This window comes from Episyrphus balteatus, chromosome 2 (genome assembly GCF_945859705.1).
Source record: "Episyrphus balteatus chromosome 2, idEpiBalt1.1, whole genome shotgun sequence".
Taxonomy (NCBI): domain Eukaryota; kingdom Metazoa; phylum Arthropoda; class Insecta; order Diptera; family Syrphidae; genus Episyrphus; species Episyrphus balteatus.
The window spans coordinates 113,050,997-113,073,668 of record NC_079135.1 but is presented as its reverse complement, the minus strand read 5'-3'; the positions used below and the strand labels follow the sequence as shown (position 1 = coordinate 113,073,668).

The window sequence follows — 22,672 nt, the reverse complement described above, 5'->3', positions numbered from 1 at the left end:
TTTTACCTTTTTGCAAATCAAATACATCTTCTGAAAATCAAATATATTTGAACTAATTAATAAGTTCTTATTAATTCACATAAATAATCCTGGCATATTTACAAAAATCCGTTCACCAATCACCTCCAACTTTCCTTTAATGAAAAATATCAGATTTACAAGCCAAATGTTCAATAACCGTTAATCCTGTTCCTAATACCTTTTACTTTGTGCATAAATACATACATATTTTTCTCAAAAAAATCATCAATTGCAATCAACCATAAAACAAAAACAAAAGAAAAAAAAAACTTAAAGGGCATTCGCTTATAAACTTTTACCACTCTCTTTCTCACACACTCACGTTCTTTGATGATGATATCGTTCGTTTCGTTACAAATAGAAATTAATCAATTTCACTTTTTTGCTTTCCTTTGTGTCGTTTATTTTATTTTCATTTTATTTTTGTACTCATTACACTGTGAGTACACAAAATCAATGTGTATATTCTTCATTATATCCAAAGGAATTTATAGGGGAAACGCATCCACATCAAATCAAGTAACTTCTACTTTATACTCTCTTTATCACGTGGTGGTAAATACTTGATGAACTTTTGTAAAAATGAAAGCTTTCGTCCAGGGAATTTCTGTTTCTGTAAGAGATGATGCATCTCTGCATCTTTTGTTCGAAAACATTGCGAAACAGGTTCAACCTCAACCGGTAACTACTAACTATACACGACATTATGATGACAGAAGCATGGCGCATTTGCAATCATTGCGCTGTGTGTATCTTTTCTGTTTTTTGTTTTTTTTTTTCTTTAGTGAAATTTGACGTTTGAGCTTTAAGTTAGTGTGGGATTTTTTTTTATTTTTATATAAAAGTTATTTACCACCTATCAAACAAAATATGGTACCATGTGGTACCCGGTGTTTTGCTGCGCACTTGTTTTGGTCAGGAGGTCAACGACTATAATAAAATATCGAGACAATTTTATTTAGTATACAAAATGTCAAATTATTACACCTATGTGTAGGTATCTTGAAATCGATAAAATCCTTCAAGAATACATTTTTATTTGAATTTCTGAGAAAAATCAGTCTTAAAACCATGTTTACACTTTTGCAAATCAAATTCACCTTCTAGTAATTAATTGGTTCACTAAAATTCACTCCTAATTTATTCCTAAGCCTGAAGACCTTTGGCGATGGATAGAAGTATGTAATTAGCTTTTTGGAGAATTTGCTGTTCAATTAAAGAAACAAAAAATTTAACAGGAATACCGCAAAAATTGAGTTATAACCGCAACAGAGAGCTAAAATTACTTTTTTCAGGATTATGAGGCGTATTAGTTTCTATATATTTAAAGCGTAAGTTGAAGTGAATTAATTAAAAATTGAAGCATTTGATTTTTGGAAGGTGAATTTGATTTGCAAAATGCTGTATATGCCAAAAAATTACAGTCAGTACAGAACTTCGATTTTTCTTGATTATTTGAATTTTAAAAGAGATACTGAATTTCAACGAAAATCAGCCCTATTAAATTAAATTTTGGCTAATTGTCTTATCAATAAGTAAAATATGCGTTTTTTGTATCCATGTTAACTGATCATGTAGTGAGAACTTCATTTTAAAAGTGGGAAAGCTCGAAAATGTTAGTCAAATGGCCAATTATGAGATTTCAGATCTTTCCAAATAAATTCAGATCAGCCCAATAAATCAATTATTTTGTATTTTGTTTAGATACAAAATTATTATAATATTTATGAAACACCTGATAATTCAAGCAAACACGATCAGTTCAATATTTTTTATGTGCGACATTCAAATTTTATAGATACCAAAATAATTCGAAGAAATTGAAAAATAAAAAAAAATATATAATATATATATAAAGTCTCCAACATCGCTAATGACAAATATAATATTGCTTTGTTTAATTGCCGGGAATTCCAAAAAAAAACACGATTTATTGGGTATGTAGGATGAAATTAAGAATATTTTATAGCAGTCATAAAAATATAATAGGTACCTACCTATCAACAGAAAAGATAAGTACCTATTTTTACCGAAACAGGTAGGTACTAGGTTGAATGAGTTAGAGAAAACAGATGTTTTAAATATGAAAGAGTTTTAAAAAATAAACATTAAATAATTATATTTGGCTCAACTTTTTTTTAACAGTTAAATTTGGACCTGTTATAAACCTCTTTGGACCTATTTATTAATTATGAAGAATTATTCTATTACATTTTCAATGAAACAACTACTTGGGTGTCCTTTTCTATTTTCGATGCAAGAGTTGGGACTATTATACGGGTGCTAAGATTGTTATCGTACCCAATTTTTTGGGTACCATTTTTTGGAAAGCAATAAAGTGTCTAAATAGTCTTTTCACTATACGTTTTTTGCTGACTACGGATGCCGCGTACCTGATAAAATCCATCAAGTGAAGGTTTTAAGAACTTTTATGGGTAACACATTTAGACAATTTCTCGAAACTAGAATAGTTTATTTCTAAACTATTCATTTATATATGAATTACTAGCTGACCTGGCAAAAGTTGGTCCTGCAACATGATATTTCTAGCGAACATTTAGAAGTTTAGCATGTTTTACACTTTTAATGAAAGATGCATCGGCAAAATGATGATGATATGATAAATAACGAAGGTACTTGTGATGACGATATCAATCATCGCGTAAGCGTAGGGTGGATGAAGTGGCGGGAAAATTCTGCTATCTTCTGTGATCGAAAAATGCCCCCTAAGCTGAAAGGAAGGCTCTACACCGCAGTTGTGCGTCCAGCACTCACATACGGTTCACAATGTTGGACAATGTACAAAAAGTATGAGAGTAAGTTAACGGCAGCTGAGATGAAGATGCTTCGCATGACAGCAGGAGTAACAAAGCTTGATAGAATTAGAAGTACGAAGATCCGAGGAAGCCTTCATGTTAAAAATACCATCTCCCAAAAAATTGAACACGACCGACTCAGTTGGTATTGCCATGTTCAAAGGAGAGATCCTGAGAACCCCGTCAAAAAAGCAATATCATATAACGTTCCAACACGAAATAAAAAGAAAGGTAGGCCTAAAAACTCCTGGTACAAGCAAATGCAAAAACACCAGCATTCAGTTGGCCTCAGAAACGGAACAATACAAAACCGGGAGGCTTGCCGCCGATTTCTGAGGTCAACCAGGCGAACCCCACAGGCGGATCACTAGTGTGAAGCAGTAACGTGGGAAGGTTATGATCCCCTCGACATCGAGATCATAACAGCGCCGAGAAAAAAGGAAGAAGAAGATGCATCGGCAAAATACATTCCATATCTAAATATCTATTAACACGATTTTCAACTTACTCTAAAATTTAAAGTGAAGCAAAGGTCTAGACATGATGCCTTCCCCATCTTCATATTTTGTAAATCCAAGCTAGGTCAAATGAGTGCAAAAAGTCTGTTGGAATTTTGGTTAACTTCGACTTAAGTATAGTTACCCGTTTAAACATTTGAATGAATGTATAATAGACCCATCATTTAATTTGAATTCTAAAGTTTTTTGTGATATTGTTATCATTGATTTTTGGTAAAACTTTTGTTGAAATCAAATCAATCCGTTTGACTCATCGACATGAACATTGCCATTTTCGATGGTGGAAATTCTGCATGATTTTTTGCAAAGATGACTTTCTTCTTAAATTTAGCGGAAATCCACTTAATTTAAGATGAGATGAAAATCTTCTTATTTTTATGATGCAAAGAAGATTGTCTTCTTAAATTAAGTGGATTTCCGCTTAATTTTAGACGGAAGTCATCTTGGCAAAAAAAACCATGCAGAATTCCGCTTAGTTTTAGGTTCAACTTTTTTTCTCCTTTTCTTTGAAATCTGAAATAGATTAGCATTTCCAAAATGATTTTCATAACATCTTTCTGTTTAACGCAATTTTACTTGCTAATTAGACTAATTAACAGTTGCATCTATAAACTCACTAGAATTTTAAATTAAAATAAAACCCTCTCTTCTGACTAACAGTACAAAAGTTAACGGAAATTCTAGTTCTTATTTAAATAATTCAATTCGAAGAACTGCAATACCATTCTACGACGAGCCATAAAAAGCACTTTCCATCGCATTCTTTTTTCGGATGAATTTTGTTCTTGTTTATTTTGAGCTTTTCGAAAATGCAACTTTTTTTTTTCTCCAACTTCTCTGCTCTACTCTACTACTCTGCCATGGTCATGTAGCTTTTTTAGTTTTTTTTTTTATTTAAATATAAATAAAAATAGCGTTTCTCTTTCCACTCAATAATAATAACAACAAGATTGAAAATAAAGCTCAAACAACGCCGCGCACATGGTCTTTTCGAACAACAAAAAAAAAGGGGAATTCAAGCGGCATTATGGTTGCGACTTTACGTCACATGGAATTTCTATTGAATGTGTTCAGTGCGGACTGCGGCGGAGTGGATGATGTCAAGCAAGTTATTTATTTTTCTACTTGAAATTGAAAAAAGGGGGTCTGTCAACCACTATCTCGCACCATAATAACAGCAAAAGCAAACCAATATAATTTATGCCCAAAAGTATCTCACAAATGCGACACCAATTTACAGAGAGAACTAAAAACATTTGATGAGATTCACTGAGAGTCAAAGAGAATTCAAAATGTTTAAAGAGAAATATACCAACCAGAATAAAGAAAAAAAAATCATTAAATTCAACAATAAAAGAGTATAAAAAAAAGCAAATAATATGAATGAATACAAATAAAAAAAAAAAACTAAATTAACATTTTTCTTGCTTGTTTTTGTTTTTTTTTTATTTTTTCTTTACTTTTTTGCGCGAACTCCTCAACTTGCGACGATATACGTTCGATGCCGCCTCAACTTCGAATTCAGTTGGTTGAAAACTTTTCGCGTATCGACTTCAGTTTTTAAACTTTTGTCGTCTTCTTCTTCTTTATATATGAAAAAGCGGTTTTTCTTTTTTTCGATTTTTTTAATCTTTTTTCTGCTCTTGGGTTCATTACAAAACCGTTAATATCAATCGGCGGCATTCGGTTTTTCTATATGAGAAGAGTTTAATTTAAAGACAAAAAATACCGTATTTTTTGAGAGACGACTTCCTGTTTTGTGATTTGGTTTCAACAAATTCGCATTTCAGTGTATAATTTTTTGTTGTGTGTGACAACTTATAGGGGAGCATTCAACCCCTTTTTTCAATTTTTTTTTCGTAAAATCTCGTGACTTACTCGTTAAGTTATACGTTAGACTGTTTTATTGATTATTTCTTTCTTTTTTGTTCACATCGGTCGCGTGACTGTCCTCTGACGTGTATTTTATGGACTTTTTATTTCTCAATTTCAATCAATAAAAGGATACATTACATCATAAAGGACATTTTTTTTATGAGAAGTGACAAAGAAATCTGTTAAATGCATTGTTTGTGACAAAAAGACTTTTTTACGAAAAAACAGTGACATTTTAAAAAAAATATTGAAATTTTCGAACAATCTTAAGTGATTTTTATTCAGGTTTTATAACTCCTTTCAAAAGGATCATGGAGATATCATTTAATTGGAATCGAATGATGATCAATAATTATTTTAATATCTTCAAACACAATAAGGACTTTTTACACAGATTCATTTATATATAAAAAAAAAATTGAGAATAAAACGGGAAAAATAAAAGAACAAGGACTATAGTGACACATGATCGGTTTTTGCATAACAAAGAAATACAAAAGGGACAGACTATATTGAAAGAAACAAGGAAAAATACTTAAGAAAAGGAGAACAAAAATATAACCAAACAACAAACGGCACCATCTGCTTAAATATCCTGTGTGTGTAGGATAAATAAATCAAAAAAAAAAAAAAACTAACTAGGACACCAGGCGCACATGTTTTAAGACATTTTTATTGCCTTCTCTTTCGAAGAAAGGATATACCCCGCACATATATACAAGATCTTCTTCTTCACTAAATACCTACCTGAATCTGGAATTGAATAATCCAAACGAGAGCACGTGGTGTTTTTGGTTTTTAACTGGCTGCTGCTGGATATAATTCTTCGAGGATCATCAGTTTAAACTTGATATTTGGATTGCAAGGATCATTAGATTTTGGTTTTTTTTATATAAAAATTACATCCTTCGCAAGATTTTTGTTCATACAAAAAAAAAAAAACAGAAGAAAAGTGTGTGTTTGTATATTTAAGGATATTTCAGTTATTTCGTTTATAAAACAAAAAACAAAACAGTTCAACAAAAAACACAGCTAAAATGGATTTTATGGATATAAACAATATAACAATGATAGTTGTTGCTTTAGCAATACTTGGAATTGCTACATTTTTTATTCGCCAAAGGACGAAAAGTAAGTTTTAATAAAAAGTATTTTTTAAATTAAAAAAAAATTTACATGTTACTCAGTACAGCTCTTGTGGTTTTGGATCGAAATTTAATGCTTTTTGTGTGTTTTTTTTAAATAATTGAGAACAGTTGAAATGTTTATCAATCCGAGTAAATAGTTGAAATAAACAAAAAATGTCCTTGATATTGTTAAATTATCCTGTTTTACTGAGTTTTTCGTTAATTTATTTCATTTCTTATTATTGCATTTTTTTTTATTATTTGAAAATATTGAAAAAGAATTGAGGTTTTGAAAATTCTGGAGGAAATTTATGAAATTCGTTACAAAATTGTGATACAATTATTTGAGAGATTTGGTCTAATATTATTGTTTTTCAACAAAAATTTAATTTTTTGTGTCTGATTTTGAGTAACTGAGAACTGTTAATGTGTTTTTGCCTCAGAGTTAATAGTTTAAAAAAGTGCACATGTCCCAATTAATTAATTAATGATCCTGTTTCGCTAATTTTTTTGCGAAATTTTGGGGTCTGTTATGAAATTTCTGCAAGAAATGTAAAAAAATTGAATTGAATAATTCTCATTGTATGTTTTTGATGGTTTTTGGGTTAACTGAAAACAGTTCAAGTGTTTTTTAACCCAAGTTAGTAGTTTGAAAAATCGGCAAATGTTATAAAATTGTTTATATTTCCTGTTTCGTTATTCTTTTCTATATTTTTTTGTTAATTTTCTGTTATCTTTGATCATTTTATTATATTTTTTATTGAACGTGAAATTTAAAAAAATTGAAGTTTTTGGAACTCATAGAAATTGGCGAGAAAGTTGACAGTACCCTTTACGCACGAATGGTGTGGTGTGTCTAATTTTTGACTGATTTATTTATGATATTAACCAATTCAAAAGCTGAAAAGTCTTCAAACTTAAGTTAAAAAAACAACACTGAATTACATAATTTAGACCTTCAAAAGCTTTTTCTTCGTGTATTCTTATTCATGATCCATTAGAAAAGCAGCAAATGTATAATAAATTTTAATCATTTCTGTGCGTTCTCCATAAATTCATCTTTAACTTTAGATTGAAAACTTAACTAACCTTATAATATAAAGTGATTCTAACACACGCCTTAATTTAAAATATTGTTTAGAATTGTATAACACAAAATATTGTTGTTATCATTTTTCTCTCACAAAAAACATGTGTTCAACAATGACGCGACTAACATTTGCAATCAGTGTTTTACAATGATTCTATTATTTTTTGTTTGCTAACAAAAAATCAGAAGCAGTAGTCTGTTAATGACTTAAGAAAAACTGATACTATTCGTATTTTTTCCTCATTGCGATCGGCTACATCAAAAAATGCTTATCTATCAATTGCGACATAGAAAACACATACCTATACCTAATAATTATGAGCTTATTAGTAGGTTGTGACATTTGTCTGCTAATAAGATTATGATTTATTTTTTTTCAGCTGATGCTTCAATAATTGCGCATTGTTTTTATTTACAATTATTTATTATTATACAAAATTCCCATTTAGTCAACATAAATTAGAAATATGTAAGATTTTTAAATTAGAATTTTTTTTCCCTAAAATCAAATGTTATATAAAAATACTGAAAAAAAAACGAATACGTGCCCAAATAAGTTGCAAAGTCATCAATTTTCTTAGAAATGAATTCATTTACATTGAGACATCAATATTCTTTTGAAATTTCAAAAAAGATTGTAATAAACTTACAGATATAAAATTTATGTTTTACAAAAAACCACATATATCTTTTTATCGGTTTCTATGAAGAAAAATTAAAAAAAAAAGCAAAAATAACTCGTCTTAATCAAAAATCTTATCATTTTTTGTCAAGGGCCTGATTGTGAAATTGATGGACTATGGCAACAATAATTTTATTAATTCATTTAAAAATTAAAAAAAAAAAACTACAAAATCTAGATAGTAATTGTAAGGAAGTATGACATCAAAATTTAATTGAGCATAAACGATCAAAATAAAATGCTGTGAAATTTCTTTGAACGTAACGAAGTACTTTTGAATACTCACAAAATACTACTTCCGCAAGAGATAATTGGTAAATAAAAGTAGGTACTAGTTGTTATCATTTTTAGAGGTTCTGATTGGACACAATCAAATGTCACCTAAATTTTTATGACATCTGACCAATCGAAGTCTTTAAAATTTCAGAACTAAAGTTCGTTATATCTGCATTGAACCCGGCCATGATTAAGGGTTTTCATATTGACATTTGTTGTGTGACACTTTTTACGAAAAGTGTTGCACTACCTTACTGACCCTAATTTAAGTGTCAATATCCAGTAATTGATACTTAAGTCACCAAAATGTCTTCTCAGTGCCGATTCTTCCATAGTGATGGGCTGGGTAATCTCATGTTCACTCGACTATGCTCATTTGTTCCCTTACAACTTGTTTACTTCTTATTCTTTTTTGACAACTGATGTATCGTTGGTGGAATCTTGTGTGTTCGCTTGTTATAGGCTATGTGATCTTTTATTTATTTAAAAATGTCGCCCTCTAGACGAAAAAACATGAACTTTACATGTTTTCACGTTTATTTTTATTTGTTCCTTTACAACTTCTTAAACATTTATCCATTAACCATTTATCATTGCAAGAGTATTTTTTGTTAGTTGGTTGTGGGCTATTGGCTATGTAATTTGTGATTAAAATGAAATTAAAACTGCTTAAATACTTCAAAATAATTAAATGGGAGTTGCCAACTGACTTATTTCACTAAACCAAACAAAAATTCTGCAAAATATCAAAAACTCAAAATATTTTACTGCCAATCACCTTATAAAACACGGAGCTTCACTCATCTTTTTTAAATTCCAAAATTTTCAATTTCCTTAATCTCAAAATAATTGATATTAAAACTTTTTAAGTAGGTATGAATAAAATCGTTCAAAAGGCACAATAACAATATGCAAATTATTATTATGCCCTAAAAACATTCAGATACAAAGATCTCCATCATCATCATTATCGTGTTTTACGTAATCTTTTTTTGAGAAGAAATCGAAATTTCCCAATCTTTTTTGTTATAATACACCTACCTATACTAAAGTATCTCTCCATCACACTAAACACGATATCATAACTTCTGTTATTTTTTTGTGGTTGCATAAAGAGGAGAAACTTAGACCTTTTGACACCTTTACCCTAACCTTACTTAATCAAATTGTCAGACAAAACCGAAAAAAAAAAACATAAAAACAATCATTAACAGACAAAGTCAAACAAACAAAGAAGCAAGCAGACAAAAAATTTACAAAAAAAAATAATTTTAAACAAAAAATTGAAACGAAAAAAGAGAGTGGGAAGAAATTTGTACCAACTCACCAGAGACCAAAGTAAAGTTATTAAACTCACTTCTTTTTTTAACGTATTATCGACAACGTAGACAACGACGATAAACGTGCAGCAAGTGAAAGTTTTGCGCCGTGTAAATAATCACACAAAATAAAAATAACAGAAAAAGAAAGAAGGAGAAGCCAAGTCAAAATAAAAAAAAACTGCTTACTGAACAGGTTTCTTTAAGTTTTTCGCAAAGATGTGAAGTAGGTAGGTAACTCTCCTTATGCGGGCTTCAACCATAGCTACTTTTTTTTGGTGAAGTGACATGATTTCAACACAAGTGGTGTTTTAGGTTAGGTTAGTTGAACTAGCAACAACAACAACAACAACAACAACTTGCAACTTCTTTTCGATGTTTACTGTTCAGAGAGTCTAGCGAATTCTTTTCCATCTTGTGTGTGAAGGCTTTGCAGACTTTGCGAATCAACTTTGGTGATTCACACGAAAGAAGGGAGACCACAAGAAACGCGTTGATTATGGTGAACGGTTTTTTTGATGGTGGGATGGATATTAGCAAAATATCAGACTTTCTTTCTTGAGCCCAAAAATGTATATGAAAGGTGAAGCTTAATTTTTGATTTTTTTTTTACCAGCTTAATCATTCTCAATCTCACCAAAAATAAAAAGAAGGGAATGAATTATACCTCTACCTTACCGACCATAGTGGATGAATATAAACGTTGCCTAATAAGTCGTTTAAGAAAAAAAAAAATAATGAGTGTGTAATCCATGTGGTTGAGACTTTAAACTTCCGGGTTTATATATTAGAGTCTTTTGTGTAATCGGTATAAATTGACAGGAAAGTTGGGTGCCATCTTTTTAAGTATTAAAATTGGTCATCAGGTCTACGTGACGGTGTTGTCATCATTTGAGAATGCCTGTTAATGAAAAATATTCTAATCGTTTCTTTGTTTAAAAATTTGATTTCAGAAGAAAAGATCGATGAGTAAGATTAAAGATATACATAAATGACTAATGGGTTCTAGTACAATTTTTAACAAGAAAGGATTTATTAATAACAATTTTGTTAGAAATTTATTACACCTCTAACCTCTTTTGGTAAACCTCTTTATAATTTTAAACATTTTGAGGCATTTTTGTGTCTGTGTGTTTTAATAGAATTCACGACCTTGATGAGGATTTTTTTTTAATTTCGTGAATGACATTTTAGTTTTTTTTTTTTTTTTTTTTTTTCTTCTAATATTAAATGTGGGTCGTTGGCGGCATGTTGCGTTATAATTTAAACCAGTTTTGATTATTTGTGTATTTATTTTTTTATGTTCAATGAATTTAAATATTAGCTTTACCCTATGTCTGCATTTAACCCTTTCGAACCCAAGCTATGAAAATCAATATTAAAAAATGTTTTTTCGGTATTATCGGGTCAAAAACATCACTACTAAGAAATATGAATAGCAAAAAGTTATTTTCCAAAATAATAAATAGCAAAACTAATGTGTTACTCTCATGTTACATGTAAGTAACATGCGCTGCCTATGACCACCAACAAAAGTCGGAGAACTGAGATAATAACTTTTTATGAAACTATAATGTATGCTACTTCTTCTAAGCAAAAAAACAAAACACTTTCTGCATTAACATTTTGTATATCTTTTTTTTTTCAAAATTATGACCATATAAAAAAATTTTTTTTTGTAAAAAAAATGTGAATTTCCTTTCTCCCTTTCTCGATAAAAAAAAAAATTAAAGGTATGATATTTGACTAACTTTTTGTAATAATCCAGTAACTAGGCATTATTATCTTTCAATTAAGCCATCGTAACCTAAAAAATTGTTTAATTTAATATTTTTTACGAATTTTTAAAAAAATGTTACATGAGAGTAACGCTGGGTCCGAAAGGGTTAAAACAATAATATGTTGAGGTCTTTATGCAAAAGTTGGAAAAGTATTTTTTTTTTTTTTTTCGTTTTGAAAGAAAAAGAAAACTAGTTAGTGTTTAAAAATTCATGAGGTTTTTTTGTTCAAACAAAGATTATGAAAAAAAAAACAAAACAAGCTTGCGAAAAATTACCGGCTTTGCAGGGTTTTTTTTTATATATATATTGTCTACAATAATATGCTCGTAGTATATGTTAAGTAAGTGGTTTTTGAGTTAAAAGTAAATTTTAATAGACATTATGATAGAGTAGAAGAAAACTGCATAATTTCAACACTTTTGAATATTAATTATTTTAATTACAAAAATGTTGACCGTACATTAACCTTATTAATTGTCAATTTTAAATAAAAAAAGGGGGAAACTATTGCTACATTTTATTTTTAGCATTTAAAGCAGGTTTTTGATGTAGTTTTTAGGTTTTTCCATTCACATGAATACTGCTTTTCTATCGGTGAGAGGTTTTATTTGGATTTTTAATTATCAATTCTGTATTCAAAGACGTCAAAGTTGGAAAAATTATTATTGGTCCCAGAAGGTCGTATAAGATATTTTAGTGCGAAATGAATACAATTTTCGTGACTGACGAACAATTTTGCTTGAATAAAGCTTTACAGATGCAGCTGTAGCTTCGGTAGCGCTTTATAGAAGCAACATTTTAAGTTGGACACTGAATTTTAAAAATAATAATATTAGTTTTTCAAAAACAGTAAGACTAAGGTAAATGATGTTAATAACCAATATTTGATGAATAAAACCCTTCACAGCTACAACTTTAAAAGGCTATAATAGAAGTGATATTTTCGTTAAAGCTTCTATAAGGTATCTTTTCATTTTTTTAAGAGAATTGTTAAAAGTTGTTTGCTTATCAAAGCACTTAAGGTCTAAGGAAAATTATATTAAATCATAGGCTGTAACAAATAGCTTGGATAGAGCTTCTATAGGTGTACAATAGAAGTCTTATGGAAGTTGTTAAAAAAAAGGAATGAATAAAATAGGATAATTTCAAGAGCAATAATTCTTTCAAATAGTCATATCTTAAAGTAAATCGCTATTAAAATTGATTCTGCAAATGTTTAGATTCCGATATCTTCAAAACCTAAGCAGATAACACAATTAACACAAATCTCGACAAAAATTGAGAGTAGATTCAAAATAAGCAATCTGAAATAAATAGTAAAAGTCCTTATTTTTGCACGAAAATACTACCTTCCCCTAGTCAATCAATTTAATACCTCAACGTTTACCTAAAATTATATCTTTCCGCCTTAAATAAAATTCTCAGTAAAAATTGTTAAATATCTTTAAACATCCCATCCATAATAAACAATTTTATGACGTCAATCTGACCCCATTCCCACTTCGTCATTATTTTATACAATAAATTTCGATTTCAAAATCGACTGCATCTGCATTTTTTTCTCCGCTTTCTTGTCTCCAAATCCAATAAAACTATCAACATCTTCTCTCTTTTTTTACCTCTCTCAATGTAGCTATCCACATTATATATAGGTAAAATATAGGAAGGTAATAACCCACTGTGTGTCCTCTTTCAGATCTTTTGATTCATTCAATTTAAAAATACTTTTGACATTTTTATTGGATGAGTCTTCTATATGTTTTTTTTTTTCATTATTATTATTTGTTACAAACAACCGTTCGTTTACTTGGCGCAATGTGGAAAACGAGTTGCTGCTGTCATCATCTTAACTTTAAGTTGTAAACGAAAAAACAGTAGACAGTAGTTTTCTTGCATTATTTTTATTAAACTACAGCCCCACTTCCTTCGTTCCATCAGAACCGGAAATTTGCAAGTTCCCACAGACCAAAAGATCGCAAAAAGAACCACGAGGTTTCCTTCGTGTTGTACACAACAAAAATGTTTGAGAACCCCATGTGGTCGGCATTGGCAGCGGCAACGACGACGACGGCGTCAATGCAGACAACAACAATGCATAAGAAGATTCTCCTTCTCACAGATAGAGTGTGTTATGGCTCGCCCGCATTCAGCAAATAGCTTAGCAAATCTATACCACAACACAACACTCCTATAACACATTATACAAGCCTGGTTCATTTTTTTAAGTCTTTTTTTTTTTCTGTCCGTTAGAGTTTAAAGAAAAGAGGGCGATAAGTCTTCTGTCCTTCCGGTGGTGGTTTGGTTTGGATTACCTACATGTTCTTCTTCTTCCAAAAACAAAAGAAGAATGAATCAGTTATTGAGTTTTTTAAAAATAGCTTCCAGTTAGCAGTTTGTTGCTACCCAACGAAAAATTCGACCAAAACTTTGCACATGGTGTATCTACCTCACCTTACACGTCAGTGGTGTAAGTCACCATTCCACACGGCTGGCATTAGGGTTCGTTTGTACCGAACCCAAAAACATAAACCCAAAGCAGAAGAGTGTGGAGAACAAGAACAGAACTTAATGGCCACGACAAGAAAAATTGGTCATGCGCGCTACACATTCATCTGCCATCCATAAAAACAAAGAACAATGCAATTTATATGCCCACCGCAAAAACCCCCCATGTTTCTGAAAACTGATGGAATGGAGAGAAAAAAAAAGAAGAAGTTCATCGAACGAACACGAACCGTTTTGAGTTCGTAAAATGTACGCTTTTCTACTTCACCGAACGGCAACGGTGTTATGATGGTTTGAACTCTTTTCTATAATGCTCCTATAATGCTGAGAAGTGAGACCTGAGACAGACAGTTGAAAAAGAGGCATTTTTTTTTTACACAGACCAACATTAAGCTTCTTGATGTAGGACGACACACGAGAGATGGGGTTAATGGTGGTGGTTGTTGGTGAAGATGTGAAAAAACAGCCCATCACTGTCGTCGCCGGTCGTGTTCTTAAGAGAAAATAACACACAAAAAAAAGCAATTTTTTTTGCAAAAACTGTGTCTGAAGAGTTTTACCCCAGATAGAGCTTTATCTTATGAATGATATTGAAGAGAAGGAAAAAAAAATAATTTATCAATGAAAATCCATTTGGCAAAGTATCAAGAAAAAAAAATGCAGAAAAAAAAAACAGAGAAAATGACAGATGAAATCACATGAGCTTCACAAGAATGAGAAATTAAAAATTTTATTACACCTAACAGCTATTATATTTGTGATTTTCTTTCATTAAAAACATTTTAAATAAAAAAAATATACATAATGTAGGTATATATAGACAACCTGTTAAGAATATAATATTTTTGTTTTCTAGTGGTTTTGTGTTAGTGAAAGTGGGTGTGTTGACAATATTTGGGGGAAAAGTGTGACCGACTATTATACGTCAGTGATTGTTGGGCGCCACTTAATTTGAAATTTGTATTTTTTGACAAATTTTTAAATAAAATGAAGACAAATTGATAGAAAAATGGTGTTATTTTATTTGAATTGATATGGTACATTGGTAGGATAGCATTTATCAAAACGGTGTGGTAAAAAGACTATTTTTCTTAGTGATGAGTAACCCTTACGAAATAATGTTTGGTTTAAAGAAAACTTATTGTGATGTACGTTTTTTTTTGTGATTTAAAATATATTTTAAATAAAATTTCAACTTCTTTAAAGCCTTAAAGAAGCTACTGATTTTAAAGTGATACAAAATCTGCGTAAACTTTTTCCAATGGTTGTTTAGTTGCAATTTGATCAAACATTGCCGAACAATTTCGTTTCTGTAAAGCTTAATAGGTGCTTCTATAAAGTTTCATAAAGGCAAAATTGTTTATTGCACGGAGAAAAAAGGGCACCTAAAAAATAAGGTAATGTCCACTTTAAATCCCACTACCTTGAACAAATAGGATTTCCGCTTGAATTAATTATGAAGATTTGTCCGCTAAAATTAAGACAGAAGTCATCTTGGCAAAAAACCATGCATAAATCCGCTTTATTAATGGCGAAATCCGCTTGTTTTTACATAGCCCTTATTTTGCGTGAGGGAACTGAATTTAAAAAAGGCAATAATATTATTTTTTTTATCACGGATACAGCTTTAAAAAGCTATAATAGAAGTGATAGTTTTGATAAAGCTTCTGGTCATTATTAGGAGAATGTTGCAAAAGTCTATGCTAAATAACTCACTTAAGGTCTAAAGAATCATAAATTCAATTTAAGGCTTTGACAGATAGCTTCAATAGATCTTGTATATATGTGTCTCTTTTCTTGTTATCCCGACAAACAATCAAATAATTCATTTCTAGCTTTAATAAATTTTGAACATTCGTTTCGGTCTATAATTTTTAAAAGAATGTCTCATCATAAATTTGGTACTAAACCTTAAACTTTTGCTAAGTGACTATAACGTAATCAAAAAATCAACATTAATCATTTTTAAATTTGGTATTCAAAATTTTTTCACAAACTTTGCCTTCATTTTGATCAGATAGTTTGCAAAATAAAAAAAAAAAAAAAAACTACAAAAGCTAGTAACCCCTAACAATCCTAAAAAAACATTGGAGTTGGCACTTTTGCTCAAAGTCTATTCAAAGTTCTATGAATTTTGGGAAACACCCCAAAAAACTAATCAACAATATTATTATTTTTGTTGTTTTGTATCCCCCGTACCAGGTACCAAAGCGCGTAGGTATAAGGTATATTATTATCTCTGACGTCGCGTTTGTTTTAAGTTATTTCATACAATTTTGCCATTCTCACCAAATTTTGCAAAAAAAAAATAAAACAAAACAAAAAAAAAAATAGACAAAGATATACCTACTTTTTTTTTGGAAAAATAATAAAAAAAAAAAAAAAAAAAAAATTTAAACTGGTTAGAGTGGTGGTTTAAAAATGTGCTAAGCATGCAAAGTTGTTTCTTTTCAAAGTTTTTTTTTTGTTTTGATTTTTTTTTTGTAGTTTGTTTGATATTGATGATATGTGTGTTAAGTAGTTTGAGCTAAATAAGAAACAAAAATGCTTTAATTTTAGATTTTTTTTTTTATTTTATTCTAACCGTTATCAAGATTTATAGGAGTTTGTATTAGATGAATTCCATTTATAGTCTATTTAATTCGTAGAAAAGATCAACGTGGTGTGAATAATACAGCAATTTATACTAAATTGTATGTTTCTTGATAAAATGAAAATAAAGCCATATACCTTTTCTTTTGAAGAGATTGAAGAGTATTTTACATGAAACAATCATTAAAATTAAGACATAATTGCACTTGAAATTATCATAGGATTTTTGGTTTAATTTTAAAATTTCAAAAGAGTGTTTTATTTTTAATTCAGAAGTACCTACTTTTATCAATTGCTCATTAAAATGTTTTTATGGAGACAAACGATACGTATCTTAAATTGATGTCTGATTCCCGTCAGACTGGAGACGAGACAAAAAAATAAACTGATAAAACAAAGTCATTGAAATTGATTGATAAATATTTTTTTTTTTCATCTTATGATGCTACTAGAGCATGCACGTAAACACATTAATTCAAGCTCTTGGTTGGCTTTGAATGTCTGTACGTGACGTTCTCTTTATGTTTTCTTTTTAATCTCTCAAATTAATGAGTTCGTCGGAGAAGAAAAGAACCAGACAGCCTGAAAATATGAACAGTATTAAGCATAATTGTCTGTACGTGACGGTAAAATGCATCAAAAAAGGTATTTTACTGCTTTTCGGTCAAATGCATCAATAAATTAAAGTAGGTACTTGAACAATTTTAAATTTAACTCTTAACTATATTGGCTTAAAAAGTGAAAAAGTATAAATGTCAACATTTTATTACTTCTGTATTTATGATAGTTTTTCCAACTAGAAAATTTACAAAAATTATGTAAAAGGCTTAGATTTTGACTTTAAAACCAAATTCTGTACTTTATTTATAACAAATCAACATTTAAGCTTATAAGATCAAAAATTTGGTTTTGTTTGAAACTAAGAGTACCTATATGTACAATTAAATGTCTTCGTTTTGACATTTGTAAATTTTTTTCCATGAATATGATATCAGAAATATATTTCCTGATAGGTTTATCTAATTTATATGATCATTGGCAAATAAGTGACTTGACTCGATTACCGGAAAGTAATAAAAAGATAGAAAAGATTAACAATCAATTTGAATGAAAAATATAAATAATTTCAGATATTGTAACAAATTTTATTTTATCAAAAATTACTTTCGTCAAATCATTTAGATAGATAGATTTCAAGTAAAAAAAAATTAAGAATAATCATGATATGAAAAAAACACTGACGTAGAAAGTCTTCTTGTATTGATTGTTGTTGAAAAATTATTCAAATAAATATGAGAATTCGACAGTTATTTTGATGTAGTTAATTTGACTCTATAATGCCCCTATAGAACTTCACCCCTTAAGTTGATAAAATTTTGATTCATGATGACAGTTAGGGTGAAAAGCAAATACTCATTAATGACCTTTGAATGTTATTGAACTAATAAAGGTGAAATATTATTTGATAAATTATTATTATTATGCGCATAAAAAAATCATAACATACAATAAACGGAAAAATAAACAATTCGAATAGCACGTAAAGAACAATAAAAAAAATGAGAAAAAAAAAAGAAAAATACATCACGTATATTTAATATTTTTCATGTTATTGTTTTTTTAGTTTTTTTATTTGTTATCATAATACGAGTATGCATTTTTAAATTGCATATACTCATTTTCACTTTATGTAGTATGAACGAGTTAAAAATTATGAAAGGAAAAAATATATTGGAAAAAGTTTTATCTTTCTCCTATCGTAAAGAAAAGTTTTATTTCATCGTCACGTCGTCATCGTCATCTTCCTTTGTGATTCTAAGCTTAAATAGTAAATTGAAATTTATATTTCTCTGACCTATATACAAGCCCTAAGTTAAGTTGACTATAACGTTGGATAATTTATTTTCAATGACATTGCAAAATTTGCAGTTTTTTTTGCAGTCGCGAACTTGAAAGTACAAAATTATTTGTTTTGATTATTTTTTTTTTGTTTTTGTTTTGTTCTTTTTTTTCTTAATAATATTTTATTATTTAGTGAATTTTATACTAAATAATTCTGCTTATTGACATTGGTGTATCAGTTTACAAAATTCCATAAAATATCTTAAGTTTCATCTCCTATAGCTATAGTTGCTTTGAAGGGCAGGTGTGCATTAAGACACTCAGAAATGTAAACAATTTAATAAGGTGTTCGTTTTATGAAGTTCAACAGCTTTTTGCTTTATATAAAAATAGCCAAGTTTATTTATAATCTGACCTAGTAGTTTGCAATACCCCCAAATTCTCTCATACGATAGAAAATCGGTCAAAAACGAAAACCCTGATTTTTCGAATTTGCGAAATTCAATTTCTGACCGCCCGCCCATCTTCGATTATAGTTTTTGTTAAGTATCTTGATTTCTATTATTGGTAGAAAAAGGTTTGTTCTTTCTTATAATCATTAGTGTAGTTTGTCTGAAACTTTTAGTTTATTAATATTATTTTTATTGACAAAAGCCCCCTCAGCGAAAAGCAGTTTTTTCCCAAATTATGAAAAGATTTTCAGGAAAATACAAAACTAATAATATGTTTAACTGCAGACTCATTTTAAATAATCTTGTAGACCTAAATATTCGAAGGCATAATTAATGAGTCAAGGTTTTTACAAGTTTTTTGCCCTAAAGTTATCGAAGTTTAGCAGCAACTTGAATTGGAATTGATAAAAGTTAATAAAAGAACTTATTATGCTTTCCGATAAATATACCACAGATTGATTCTTTTCAACCCTAAAAAAGCTGAAGGCAAGTTTTAAATGAGTGCCACAAGGTAGCCATTTAGGGCCTCTAGGTTTTGTGTTACCTATCACTGGTACCAATTTTTGAGACTTTCTCACTTTGAATTTTTATCTGAGAGCAAAACAAAGTACAAAAAAAAATAAAAAAAACATATTCTTGTTGAAGAGTATCTATGGGATACGTCTATATTGGATAAGTTAATTTAAATTAAGTAATATTTGCCAACTCGTCAATACAAACAAGGGTTTGTTTTGTTTTGTTTATTTTTTATGATGGAATCTTTTTACACGCTCCATTTACCCATCTGTTCAAATGATTGTTTTTATAACTGACCTTTCATAACTCATAAGATATATTAAATTGTATACTTATCTACTTCAATAAGTATGTGAGTAGTACTGGGGGGTCTTTTAGTTATGAAAAATCTATGATGCGTAAAACTTAATGAACTGAACGAAAAACAAAATACACACTTCAACAAACTAATCAACCAATTCATGAGTTTCATTTGTTTGTTCATACAAAAATGAAAACAAAAACTAAATTGGCTTGTGTCTTCTTTACGAAAACTTCATGCGTGACATTTTTTGTAAACGTTTTTATTCTTCAAGTACGTTAAACTATCAACTTTTATCAAGCATTAGATTTTGTCCAAATTTTCGGTTACAAAATAATAATTATCATTTTTACAGTTTCAGGGACATTTATAATAAAATAATATTAAATTATTACTCAATAATATTTATGTACTCTTCTACAACTAAATGATTGGGTTTTATCTTTTTTTTTTTTTTGTTTAAACTATTTCATCGTTCAAGTCTGGTGAATTTTTCAAACGAGATTATAAAAAGATTTGATTTTATTTTTTATACATAGGAAATAGTTTGCGGTGACAGAGAGAAACATTACTCCAATAATGTTATTTTTTTTTACATAATCTTCATCATCATTAATTTACAAAACCATATAACTTACGTAGCAACATTCAATTGGTTGTGCGGTAAAATTTTATATTCATTAGAATACATTTACTTACTTTTTCTATACTGATAATAAAATTACGAGTATATTGATAAGTTTAAGTGTATGATGATAACTGACCTTGTATCTTTTATAAATAAATTAAAATTTCTTGATCAAATTAAATTGATTCACAATCAATATAATATTTAATATGACTTCATAGCAACACAGAAAAAAAAAACAAAAACTGTCATCTATTTTTATTTGAATGAGTTTTAAAAAAATAAAAAAAAAATTATGCCAAAAATATGTTTGTATATAACACCTATATTAAACACATAAAAAAAATATTTAAGAACATCTGTCAATTATGAACTTTAGAATATTATCTTCTACATCGTCATAATCAGACACCAAAAATTCAGGGCAATCTTTAATATTTTTTGTTTTTTGGAAATTCCAGAAGTTCAAATAATGAGCGTGTTTTTTGGAAAAATAATGTTCTACATTTTTAAATGAGGTTAAATATCATTTTTGTTTGGTAGAAAGAAAGAAAGAAAGATAAATACAACTCAACTGTGCAAAAAAATAAAACAAATAGATAACATGCATAAATACAGTGTTTTGAATTTTTTTTTCACAGCTAAATAAAGAAATCAAGTTTAACAACAAGATTTGTCATACAGATAAAAACCGTGTGATGCATTTGTTTAAAAAACAAAAATGAAAAGAAAAGGTCCTAAGTGGCTACTTTTGGTTACATCAAAGATAATAATTAGTAGTAGTTTCGATAACGTTAATAGTAAAGATGAAAAGAGGACGAATGTTCCTGAGGACTGTTTCGATATCATTTATAGAAAAGATGAAAAGAAGAGGCCCTAAGTGGATACCTGAAGGAACATCAAAGAGAATTACTAAGAAAGGAATGGTTCTGATGAGTGTTTTGATAACGTTTATAGTAAAAAAAAGGATGAAAAGAAGAGGTTTTTTTTATAATAAAACCAGTCAAAGTCGAATTTTTGTCCAATACCCGATCTTTTTTGTCTTGCCATGGAAATGGTTTAGAGATCGCATATTTATATTTTTATAGCGCAGGCTTATTCTTCCAACCATCAAAGAAAAGGTACCCTTTTTCTCAGCCTTCCATTAAATATCCCAAGATCGAACACAATTTTTCGTAAACAACTTCGTTATTCCACTAAGGGTATGTTCAGTCAAGGAGCCACCTAAGTCAAATTACTTACTCATTTGGCTACTAAAAAGTCTAATTAGGTAACAAGTGTGTGCGTGTATACACAGTTTCTAATAATGAAGACAAGCTGTTCGTACACTCGGGCGTATACGTAACAAAAAAAATATATATGATTTTGATTCAGAACACTAAATGTAGGTATTTAATCAATACATTTAACTTAAATATGTTCTCCACTAATAATTTACCTACACGTGGCCTTTGGATTCTTCATAAACTATAACTTTTTCCTAGTAGAAGAAAAAAAAATCCCCCCTCCATAATAATTCAATAACATTTCCTATTTGATTTTGTCACCAAAAAAACAAGCTTATTCTCTCTCTTATCCTGATTTCACCTGTCATGGGGCTAAAGGGTGATTTTATTATTTGATTAGCAAATAAAGCAAATAAAAGCTACAAAAAAAAAGTTTTATGTGTACCTACTTTCATTTAATTTTTTTGTATCTACGCATTAGTCAAAAAAATTTTGTGTATTATAAAGCTAAACCAATAACAACCTCGTTTTATTTTTTTTAATCAAAAAGCAAGCAAATTTATTAATCTAGCTGTATTTGGGTGGTGTTTATTTTAAGGCTATTTTTGGAAATGTACGCATTTGATAATTAAGAGAGAATCATATAAAATATACTACCCTTAATTTTGTTTTGTTTTAATGAATTTATTATAACATCGCATTTCAGAATTTTAACTACGCATTAAAACTCGTCTAGAAACCCTAGTAAAATACACGTTCTAAGAACCTTTCTTTGAATGAGTAAGAACTATTCGCAAACATCAAGAATTGTAACCTTTTTGCTTTCAAGCCACAATTTTTAAAGTGTGCTAAAAGTTTATTTCTTTATCTTTTTTGTATAATATTTTATTTTACTACAACTTTATCTAAATTCTCGTCAATCCATTTTACAATCGTTTCCATTATCTTATCATACACATGTTTTTTTTTACACCCCGCCAAAATGGTTAAACCATTGATTTTAACTTAAATATCTTAGTTTTTTGTTAAGTTCCTTATTTTACACACTAACTGGGGTATGAAGTAGTCATTCGTCAATAATAATTCTTTTTTGTTGCTAACAAAT

General features: G+C 29.2%; 1 protein-coding gene across 2 annotated transcripts in view; it reads left to right on the top strand.

The window, feature by feature from the left end:
* The window catches only part of LOC129911117 (putative RNA exonuclease pqe-1), a 73,276-nt gene that overhangs the window by 21,408 nt on the left and 29,196 nt on the right, over positions 1-22,672 (top strand). Inside the window, exon 1 of one of the 2 annotated variants that reach the window (XM_055988792.1) lies at positions 4,829-6,361. The exons of the other annotated variant lie outside the window; for it this stretch is intronic. Within the exon in view, the coding sequence (XP_055844767.1) occupies positions 6,268-6,361 (94 nt within the window). The 5' untranslated portion in view covers positions 4,829-6,267. Of the gene's footprint in view, positions 1-4,828; positions 6,362-22,672 lie in introns of those variants that run through there. 2 annotated transcript variants of the gene reach the window in all.